Here is a 12,272-nt window from a genome sequence, read left to right on the forward strand (position 1 = left end):
TTTGTAAGATTCGACATTTTGATTACTAAAAAGAAATGATAATACACATTAATATCAAGATAATGATATATCTTAATTTAGAAGTTCATCAAAATTTCAGATTTCACATGTATAATAAACATAATATAAAATTAGAAAAAATTCATGGCCATGAATTTATATTCAGGCCCATGAATTTCTACTGTATCTCAAGTTGGTTCCCTTTCATGTGCATGTTTCGTTAACACTTTTATAATAAGCACATTCGGTCAATATTTAAAATATGCAAGGAAAACACATATGCATTAATATTTAAAAAACGCATGATAATATAACATGATGATGGTGCATTGAATTCAATCTAATGGTACATTGAATACAATCTATTGTATATGTAGCGACTTAGCACATTGCACCCATTTTCACCTTTATAATTTATCTCACCCACTCCAAAAATATAGTTTCCTAGTTTATTAAAGTAAGGAAGGTGGGAACTATTAAAGCAAACAAAGATGAAACATATTGATCCAATATCTCAAATCAAATATCGTACAAAATGGAAAATTATGATAAAGACAAAACTGATCAGTTTCAAAGAATACCAATTTACTCTATGAAGATGATTTTATCTGAAAAAGTATAAAACACAAAAAATATATAAAATTCCGGGATCTTTCCAGAATGGTGAGGCTCATAATATTTGAACAAGTATTTAACTTACTATGAATTTTAGAAGTTACTGCATATCACATTGAATCATACAATCAGATTACACAAAATGCAGATTTTGACATACTTATAAGCAGGTTTTGGAAAAACACAAAGAAGAAATATTGTAGATATTTAAAAAAAACCTTTACAACGAGTATAAGCTCAATAAATTCCGATGGATAATGAATCAGATACAAAATATACAAGAATCGGACACATAATTAACATATAAAGATCATCTTATTGCAAGCGAAATGAAGTAAACTAAAAAAATAGTGTACTTACCTCATGCACAAACTGAAATAATAAATTTTTCGTAGAATCATTCTTCTTATTGGATTTCCAACACCTATTTACATCCGGAATTAATAAATAAGATAATAATTCATTTATGTACTATGATGCCTAATTTTATATCCGGAATTAAGTTCTTTAGAATTAATTGTTCAAATATTCAAGTAACTATCTTTTTTTGTGAAATTCAAGTAACTATTTTCAAAGTTAAATAAAATATTCATTTAACACACTTACATATTATGTGTATGATAAAAAGCAGATGTGATAATATAGTGTAGTGGTATGAGGTTGTATAAGTGAATGAAATATACTGAGATTGATTCCCACAAACTACATTTTTTATATAAATATTAAATGCTGGGGTATTTTAGTCTTTTCAATGAGACTTTTTAATCTCATGAATATTATCCCCTTGTTCTCCTATTATATATAGAAGAGAGTTATATATGTGTGTGTCAGCATGTAAATTATCGTATGTTACATTTTTTAGTAAATTACGATGGTTTCAATTATTTATATGCTAAATATCTGATTTATGTACATGTATAATCATTATTGATATATAATGAGACAAATGATTACTTAAGTAACATGTATATATAATTATTCAAAAATTAAAACTATGTATTAAATAAATTGTAATAATTTATATATAGTGTTCATATTATCACTATTATCACTGACAAACAATCTATATCTAGTTTTTATGCAACTGAGTATCAATCATGGTTGTAACATAAAAATAAATTATATATTATAAAGACTTATTATTGATATTCATGATTTTTTTTCAAGGAAAATTATAATTATATCATCATTTAAACCATATTTTTTTTATCGTAGGTAACCCGCAGCCGCTACCCTTTGGGTGCGCACTGGGTAAACCCTACGGGCTCACGCAATAGCCTGCAAACCACGTGAACTAATGTAAACCGCATTTAAGCGACAGGCTCTGACTCAGGAGGCATAATCATAAATTCTCCTCCCGTGGGATTCGAACCTGTGACCAAGAGGACAATTTTCCTCTCTTTAACCAACTGAGCCAACCCTTGCGGGCATTTAAACCATTTTTAAGTTCCTTTCATTACTACTCTAAGATTTCTTCATATAATAATTTGATAACATCGTATACTATTCTCCTAAAATCAAATATTTTTCAATTCGATAAAGTTTTATAAATATCAATTGAACTGGTTAATTCTAAAGATGCACAAAAGGCCCATCGGGCCGGGTTTTGACTGGGCCTTAAAAAGCCCGAACTTTGACCGGGTCGGACTTTTCGGGCTTTGACTTTGACTAGGCCGGGTCGGGCTTTCCGAAAATGTCAGAGCCCGTTTGGGCCCTCGAGGCGGGCCTAACCGGGCTATTTTTCGGGCCGGATTGGATCGGGCCGGGCTTTTTTCTAATTTAAATCGGATCGAGTTTTATTAGAGATTCCTAGATCATCGTAAAAATGTATTAGTTTACATGAAATTTTTTATGAAAATATTACTTCGCTGAAAACATTTAAGTTCGGAAAAAAATAAATATGTTTAAAGAATAATATGTTTTATCATTGTTATCCAAATATATATAGTATAAACTTACGATATCTTCTTTCATTATTTATGCAATGAAGTATATAAATAATATTATTAATCACAAATATGTAAATAAATATGTGTTTAAAGTATTTTTTTATATTTATAGTAAATGTAAATTCAGAAATATATAAGAAAATATATTAGAATAATCAAATTTTAACCGGGCTTTTTCGGTCTTTTGATTGGGTTAGGTCGGGCCGAAGCCTGGGCTTTGCCTAAAAATATAGGGCCCGTCGAGGCCCTAAGCCCGGGTCGGGACCGGGCCGGGCTTTACCGGGCTTTGACCGGATCGGGCCGGGCTAGTTTTTCAGGCCCGGGTTTTTTGTGCATCTCTAGTTAATTCATTCATATTATTAAATAATATATATATATATATATTTCTTTAAATAGTATAAAATGCATTGAATCAAATGTTACAATATAGTATAGATATAACTTTTATTTGAATAATTCAAAATATTTGTACCAAATTATCTTGATCAATAAATTTTACTTATCTAAAAGAATTCTTTTTAAAAATCTAATTTTTTTAAAGTTAAAAATGAAAAATAAATCGATTAATATAACATCGTAGTTTTAACAAATCTCGTGAGATCTAATATCAAATTTCGAATATTTTTAAAATCGTGACAAGTCCCAAAAATAATAATGCGCTACCACTGAAGTTAGTAATTTTAATACAAATAATCAATTGACTTGATCTTATAAACACCTCAAACACATTAATTTATATTAACATAAGATATTAAAAAAAATCACATTATTGGTAAAATATTCTCGCCGGACTTGTAATTAAATTTACTAAACGTAGAATGTGACGATATTTATCGGTCGGGTCATGTAGTCAAATTTCTAGTATTTTTTGAAAAATGGGTCAAGATGTGATTTCAAATTCGAAATAAACTAAAATGCATTAACCCATTATAATTCGAACTCATCTAAATATGTAATACCATTATAGATTATTTATATATAAGCGATTCTATATCAATATTTTCTTTAAAAATTATATATGTACATTTTAATTACTTTTTATAATAATAAAATATGTTAAAAATATATGAGATACATTTTCAAATTAAAAAAGATTAATAAGTAAGATAATAATTCATTTATGTACTATGTCTAATTTTGTATCCGGAATTCAATTCTTTAAAATTAACCGTACAAATATTCAACTAACTATATTTTTTTCGGAATTCAAGTAACTATCTTTAAAGTTAAATAAAATATTCATTTAGCACACTTACATATTATGTGTATGACAAAAAGCACACGTGATAATATAGTATAGTGGTATGAGGTTGTCCAGGTGAATGTAATATCTCGTGTTCGATTCCCACAAATCACATCTTTTATATAAATATTAAAAACAGAGGTAGTTTAGTCTTTTCAATGAGACTTTTAAATCTCACTAATTATCTTCTTATTCACCTATTATATATAGAAGAGACTACTATAATAAAACAAAAAAAAAGGTAAAACCACTGCGATGCAACCAATTCATACGCTGAATCCATCATATTGGGGAAAAACAAATTAATTTAACCCGAAAAAAACCGATAACACGCATACATCAAAACTTTTTTGGAGACAATAATTGAATCCCAAAAAACAAAATATAAACAGGCTATGATGCCAATTGATATAATCAAATAATTCTATAAACATATAATTCTCTATAATAGAGACAAGAACCGTAAGCATCATATCTAATTATCGAGATTAAACCGAAGGCGGAAGCGTACCTGAATCCATAAGGCGATAATTGTGACGGTATCTGAATCTGTATAACGTTCTTGATTATTATCTTTCTCAACCAAGTACTCCTTAGGGTTTCTCAAATACCTCTCTCTGATGGGTAGAAGATAAGCCGTTATGTGTACTTGATATATTGGAGACTATAACCTTTTTTTCGTAGATAACCCGCAGCCGCTACCATTCGGGTGCGCACTAGGTAAACCTACGGGCTCGGCTAATATACCACCTAATTAAATCTCCTGTTATAATTTAATTAGGCCTGGTACTATGTATTCCCGTATTAGGGTTCATACAATAAATTAAAATTTAATTGGGTTTCTTATTTGATCACTTAATTTAACCCAATATAATAAATAGCAAATATAATTGATATATTTATATGTAACATATAAAATAATTATTATTATTAAAATAATAATAACATAGAATGCTTTCTCCTAGATATGGTAGTTCAAGTACATAAAATGCATATTTACAATAGTTTAAGTACACATAATATTTTTAACTCTCTAAAATGAGAATGTTTACTAAAACAGTGCAGGTGAGCACGACAAGCTCCCCTTGTCTTTTACAAGATTCAGACCTCGACATCTCGTACAAAAAGCGAGTGAGATGCAGTTGTTGATAATCACTGTCATGATCCATATTTGTAGTGACATTTACTTGTATTCTTAATTTGATTAGCTAAATGTTACGTCCATGTGCCACTTAAGTCAATGTGTTAGCTACTCAATTAAGTGATTAGTGGTTGAATGTTTAATTAGTACTGTACCTTTTTTCTAGCTAGAACACTCTTATGATGTTGGCGTTTTATTAAATGTTTAACCTAATTGTACGACTGATGATGATGATGATATTGATTTCAAAGGATTTAGTGCACAATGGTTGAATATATGACATACAAACATAGGTGGCTGGGGGCTGAGGGGGATCTGCTGTTGGTGGACTCCTGATCAATGCTTTCTGTAACCACATTGGTTGGTACACGTGTATATACATATTTTTCATGTTTTTTATTTATTTGTATTTATCCTCTAAATGGATTTAGGTAGTGGGGATCAGTGTTCTGAAAAGCGCATTAAGCGGCCGTTTAAGCGGAATCGGACCATTAAGCGCTTCGATTTTATACTATTCGGATAATTAAGCGTTTTTAAAGATTAAGCGGCCTTATAAACGGATTAAGCGCTTATTAAGCGGATTAAACGGTCTTTAAGCGGTCAAACCGATTTTGACTTGTTAAATTTTTAATTTTTAATTTTTAATATTAATATTTATTTTAATAAAACAATGATCTTGATTAAAAAATAAAAATATATAAGTTTTTAAGAAAAAATTATGTTTATATTCTTGATACTTTATTTATTTTCATTGTTTTAGTGTTACACATATTATTATTATATATATATAATTTTAAATAAATATTATTTATCCGCTTATAGACCCGCTTAAAATTCCGTTTAAGCGTCCGCTTAACCGCTTAAGCGCTAGAAGGTCATCCCGCCGCTTAGTACCGATTTGTGCTTTTTAGAACACTGGTGGGGATTTGATCGATTGCAATTCTTATATTCTAGGAAGATATTATACAGCAATGGATGCTCTTATAAGCTTATTTTGAATGTATTTCAGATTTCAATGCACGAATGTACGTAGTTCAAATTTCAAACACATCTTTTAAACTCAATATATGTGAAAGCAGACTATTTGTGTTTAGTAAACTAAAAATGGAAAACACAAGCATAACGAAATGAACTCAAGTTCATCTACGTCACCTATTAGAAAATTGAAAACAGAAAATGCTACTGCAAAATTATTTACAATAATAGTGACATTGTACATCATTTTTCTCCGTGAGTTTAATTTTTCTTGTGTGTGCTTATATGTCTATCTACTGCTTTCTGTTAATCTTTGGCCGCTACACTGTGGCTTTTGATACGGGTTAAATATCAAAATAATCATTAAAGTGAGGCCGTATATCACTTTCTTTCACTGATTTTAACGGGATATCATTTTGATTATTAAAGTTATATAAATATCGAATAGATAATCCAAAATATGTGATGAAAAAATAAATATAATCTTTTGGTGAGTTCTATGCATTTGTTTTCAACGCAACTACAACCAAATTAAATATTGTAAATTCTAATATTTTAGATAATATATCTAGAGTTTAAAAAAATTATTTATTATTTATTTTAAATTTTAGAGTTATTTTATCTTATTAAAAATAAATAGTAAATGAAAGTTTTAAAATGTAGATATTTTATCTAAAATACTATAATTCATACATTTTCATTTGATATAGTACGGTAAAACCTCTATAAATTAATATAGTTGGGACCGGAGAATTCTATTAATTTAGAGAGGTATTAATTAATCGATAAATTAATAATTATTAATTTATAGAGAATTTTCGGTAGCAAACAAAATTAACTTTTGATTAAATTTTTATTCACATAAATTTAAATAAAATGAATTGTACAATTTATATTTTATACTTAATTCAATTAATTCAATGTATATGAATTTAGAAAGTCAATGTAATGTACAATATATTAGATTCAAATTCATTGTATTTTACATAGAAAATATTCAATGTATATTAGGAAAATTCAAAGTACATGAATTAATTTAATTCATTGTATTTTACATAGAAAGTATTCAATGTATGTGTAGTCATAAAATATATTGTATATACTGTATATACTAGATTGGGGGAAACATTATACAAACAAAACAATGGCTTCTCATCTAAAAGGTGTCACAAAATCAACAATGACGGATGAAGCAAGAAAAGCATTATGTGAATATAAAAGAGAAAATTCATCATGCACTCAAAAAGATCTCCAGTTGTGGCTCGAGAATAAGTTTCATCTAAAAGTTAGTCAAGGTACAATATCAAATACACAGAAAAGGTCAGCAGACTATCTTGCAGCTAATTACTTGGAGAAAAGAAAAGATATTAAGCGACATAAACCAGCAAAATATCCAGATATGGAGAAGGTTCTCTATGAATGGTTTCTCCAGTACCAAGATCGTGTTAATATGACAGGAGAGCTAAATTTAGAGAAGGCAAAAGAGACCATGAAAATTTTATACCCTCAACAAGATCAGGAGCACACTTTTTCTCAAGGTTGGCTTGAGAAATTCAAGTTAAGACAAGGTATTAAGTCATTTCGTCGCTTTGGAGAAAGTGGTTCTGTTGATGTACAGGACATGGAGAAGAAACTGGAGTCCATAAGGGAAAAAATAAACCAGTTCCCTATGAAAGATGTTTTTAACATGGACGAAACTGGTTTGTTTTACAGGTTACAAGCTGATCACTCTCTTGCTACGAAACAACTTGAAGGAAGAAAACAAGACAAAGAAAGGCTCACGGTTGTTATATGTTGCAATGAAGATGGCTCTGAAAAAATTCCTTTATGGATTATTGGAAAGTATGCAAAGCCACGGTGCTTCAAGAATGTTAACATGGGCAGCTTGAATTGTCATTATCGTGCAAACAAAAGAGCTTGGATGACTAGTGTACTTTTTGATGAATACATTCGTTGGTTTGATAGCTAAATGCAAGGCAGAAGAATTTTGTTTGTGGTAGATAACTGTCCAGCACATCCAAAAAATATTGAAGGACTACAAAATGTTGAGTTGTACTTCTTGCCACCTAACATGACATCAAAAATCCAACCTTGTGATGCAGGAATTATAAGAGCTTTCAAGATGCACTATCGCAGGAGATTTTATCGTGGGTTATTAGAAGGTTATGAGTTGGGACAATCTGATCCAGGAAAGATTAATGTTTTGGATGCTATCAATTATGCAGTCGCGACGTGGATGACAAATGTAAAACAAGAGTCAATAGCAAGGTGCTTTCAACATTGCAAAATTCGTTCCATAGATGAAGTTTCGAGCAATTTAAATGAACATACAACTCCGGAAGAATACATTCATGAACTTGAGGTGATGATTAAGGATCTAGGTTATCGTAATAAAATGGATGTTAATAACTTCTTAGATTATCCGGGTGAAAATGAATCATGTTCCGAGGTCCAGAGTATAGAAGAGATTGCAAACACCATCCTTGAAAATAGTGTTGAAGATGATCTTGAAGACGATACAACACCGTTGGAGCCGGTTACACGTAAAGAAGCACTCAAAGCATCAAAAATGCTTAATAACTTTTTGATGCAACATGAAAGCACCACACCCGAGCTTTTGGATGCAATAAGGAAGATTATGGATGAGCTTCATGTTGATTTAAATTATATGAAAAAGCAAACTACAATCGAATCATATTTTACAAAGATGTAATAGCTATATTTTTATGAATATAAAGGAATTATTAATTTATAGTTTTATTGGGACCATATTTTTATACAGGGTTTTCAAAAAAATTATTATCTTATTACCTTATCGAAATTGATCATTTTTTGAACTGGCCCAAGTGGGGACCGGACAAAATTATTAATTTAGAGAGATTATTAATTAATCGAGTATTAATTTACAGAGGTTTTACTGTAGTATTAAAAAAAATGTGTATAACTTAACAATATATAATATATACTTTCTCGTCGCATTTTTGAAGGTATCCATTTAATATTTATGTGACTTAAGTGATCAAAATAATATCCGTTAAGATTAATAAAGGAATTGATATCAATCGGTTGAGTGACCGGTTTGATATTTAACAGCTTCCGGCATCTGCCCTATTACTCAAAAATATATCAATATATGCTTTACAATCAGACAAACTAGTAAAAACATGTTTAAATTTAAGCTATGCCAATTCACCTTTGGTTAAAAATAAAAATTTAGCCAAGCAGCTATACGTGTAAATGAATTGCAAATCAGATGGTTGATTTTATGAGTATTGAAATTTTAGATAACTATACTTTTTTTTTCGAGAGAATAACTACATTGTCATATGTACTTGGATTCTTATTTTGCATTTTTTTTTTCATGAAATACGATTCACTGATAGAAGCTGTGATTTATGACAAGTGTCACAAAAGAGTTGAACTAAAGTTTAAATGTCAAAATTATAATTATAATTAAAACTAATTTAAAATCTTTTAGTACAGCAAACTAAGATCACAGAAAATGTTATCAGAGTAATTGATGTTATAGTATTGACAATGTGCATCTGTAATTCTGCATCTACCTTGAGCTTATTTACTTCTGTATGTAGCTATGCAGTTCTTTTCCCTACACATCTTTTTTGCCCTTTGCCCTTTGCCCTGTGTAACTCTATTGTTATAATTCTTATATTCCTATTATTTTCCCTTCACATCTTTTTAGCCCTGTGTAACTCTATTATTATAATTCTCATTCCTCAACAGCTAAAGACAAATATCAAGGGTCCCAATTTCATTATCAAGTTTTGTTTTAAGACATTCCACCAGAAAACTTGGACAAGGAACATTAACATAAAGCAAGATAACAGAACTAGTTGCAGTTTGCATGGAACAAAAAGTTGAATAAAGAACCACAAAGCACCCTTCATAATCCGTTAACCAGGTATTTATAAGATAATTGCAAACAAATCTCAATCTGAAAAACTCCTCTAAAAGAGTTCTACCCTACACCTTGATGGCGTACTTTCTCATGGGGAAGTACTTCTCCTTTTTCTTCTCACGCTCAGTCTTCAACGATGCCTGAACAACCAAAACGAAAACCACTTACACATACACATTAAGAACTTTCAGTGCATGCAACTGTATTGTCTAATAGTTTAATAGTTCAACTGGCTCAAAACTAGTAACATGAAAAGGCATGACAAGCAAAATATTAATTTCTCAGTCAGAAGAAAAAATTAATAAACCGTGGTTCAGACCGGGCCTAAAACTGGAGTAAGTTGGCACTTGTAACTATTTAAAGCTTAGATCAGAAACATTCTTAGCCATATCATAAAAGCAGTCCATTCGTTACCTACTGTATATTTAATTATTTTCGACAAAGACGCGATTCCATACAAGAACCTATCTCGAAACTTAAATCAGAAACATCATACACCAAGCTATATATTATTGATAAAGAGTAAAATAAATTAAATATAAGTTATTTACAACTTATTAGTTTTTAGGATAGTGTGAATATGCTTCATTTGGACCACCAAAGCAAATGCAGACAAGAGACTAACTTGTATTATAGATTAAGTACTCATATTAATTCCGGGTTTACTTTATTGTATAACATCAACTGATCAACATAGTGAACTTTATCAAGAACATGATGTCTTAAGCAATCAGGTAAACTAAAAAAGCAAGAGACATTTAAATATATCATTTATGTGGAACACAACAAGGACGCAACGATACCTGGTGTTTGGTAAGACGCCTGCGGATGGCTCTGGTCTTCTTGGGACGCAAATCAAGAGGCATAAGTTTCTTGTTCTTGTATACTTCCCTCAGGGCAGCCTTCTGTTTCTGTTGCATAACAGTCAACACCTGGGCAATTGACAATCGCACCACCTTTCTGTGACCACATATACAAGAAACATGAGGTAAGATCTCTCTGTACATATTAAATAAAGCAAAACACAATTACAAATGACCAACTAGGACTGTTTTTGTACCAAGTGGAACATCTACATATATAAACTTCACTAAAATATAGACTGACCACAAGTCTAATCACATTAAAAGGAAAACTAGATTTCTGACAGTTCAGCATGTAAGTCGGCCTAAAATGGGTGCATTTTACATAGATATACTGTCAGGAACTTGTATACTACTAGTATTACTACTATTACTTAAAGTATACTAAGACTGATTCCTGACATATACAACAGCAGAAGAGGAGCACCTGTATCATAAATTTATATAGTAGATGCATTTCATGATACATTCAGCAAAAACCTTTTTGGGATCGTTTCCTTTTAAAAAAATTAATTATTTTGAGAGTACAATATAAAAAACGCAGTTAAAAAACGAATATAAAACTACTCAAAATAAACTCTAAAAGCAACATTTTAATTTTCGAACGGAAATTGGTACATACAACTGAGCTGACATGACTCATGAGGGATTCTTATTTAATCCTAACTATCCTTTTCTATCTTTCCCCGTTCCCCATTACTCGGTAAAAGTTTCAGCAGACACTAAAACTTATATAGATAGATACACTAATTCAACATACCGAAACATATCAATATCTTCAACCAACAAAAATAAACTAAAACTCTGAACATTAAAAAAGACTATTATATTGCAGGCTTATCCTAGTACTCTAAAAACACACTTATACCACCGTCACACATTCAATTAGAATTTTCTCATGCAATTCCAAGCAATTAACAAACATAAGCCAATTAAACAATACACTATAACAGACATAATAAATAGATACGCGAGTAAAAAGCACGTAAAATAAGCTTTGCAACATTTCGACAATTAAACACAACACACGAATATCGTAAAATGACATAAACAAGAGTTTTCGAGAGAAGTAAAATCGAGAGTCACGTACATCTTGGAGAGCTTGTTAGGAGCTCCACCAGTGACTTTGGCAACACGGAGAAGCGAAAGCTCAGCTTTCAAATCCTTAAGCTGAGCCAACAAATCTGGCTTTGATTTTGTCCTCAGCTCATGAACCTTAATTCTCGCTGTTTAATTCAAATACATACATACACACAAACATCAATTCAAACTACAAAACGTCATCTACTTGAATAAACAAAAAATGAAAAAATAACATTTTGCACAATTCAAATCAAATCAAAACATAAACACATGGATTAAACATAATAGAGTGCAAAATACTGGATTAAGTTAAATAAATTATTATAAATTATAATGAGATTAGGAGATTTACCCATTGTGTGAAATGAGAGGAGGCTGCTTTGTTTTTTTGGAACCCTAAAATCTAAAGGGGGTTGAGGGTTTGTGTATAGCAGTGTATAAATAAAACAGAGCTTTTGGGCTTTTACGTCTTTTTGGGCTAGGTGTG

General features: G+C 30.4%; 1 protein-coding gene and 1 pseudogene across 1 annotated transcript; one reads left to right on the top strand and one right to left on the bottom strand.

Annotated features, from left to right (window-relative positions):
* Positions 1-7,067: 7,067 nt before the first annotated feature.
* Positions 7,068-8,636, top strand: LOC141688880 (CENP-B homolog protein 2-like; annotated as a pseudogene).
* Positions 8,637-9,732: 1,096 nt separating this feature from the next.
* Positions 9,733-12,272, bottom strand: LOC141693716 (large ribosomal subunit protein uL29-like). Its single transcript, XM_074498876.1, has 4 exons — positions 12,138-12,272; positions 11,793-11,928; positions 10,643-10,799; positions 9,733-9,979 (listed from the first exon to the last, which is right to left on the bottom strand). Exons 1-4 carry the CDS (start codon positions 12,139-12,141, stop codon positions 9,905-9,907), a joined length of 372 nt encoding a protein of 123 aa, XP_074354977.1. The 5' UTR covers positions 12,142-12,272; the 3' UTR covers positions 9,733-9,904.

This window comes from Apium graveolens, chromosome 10 (genome assembly GCF_009905375.1).
Source record: "Apium graveolens cultivar Ventura chromosome 10, ASM990537v1, whole genome shotgun sequence".
NCBI classification, from domain to species: domain Eukaryota; kingdom Viridiplantae; phylum Streptophyta; class Magnoliopsida; order Apiales; family Apiaceae; genus Apium; species Apium graveolens.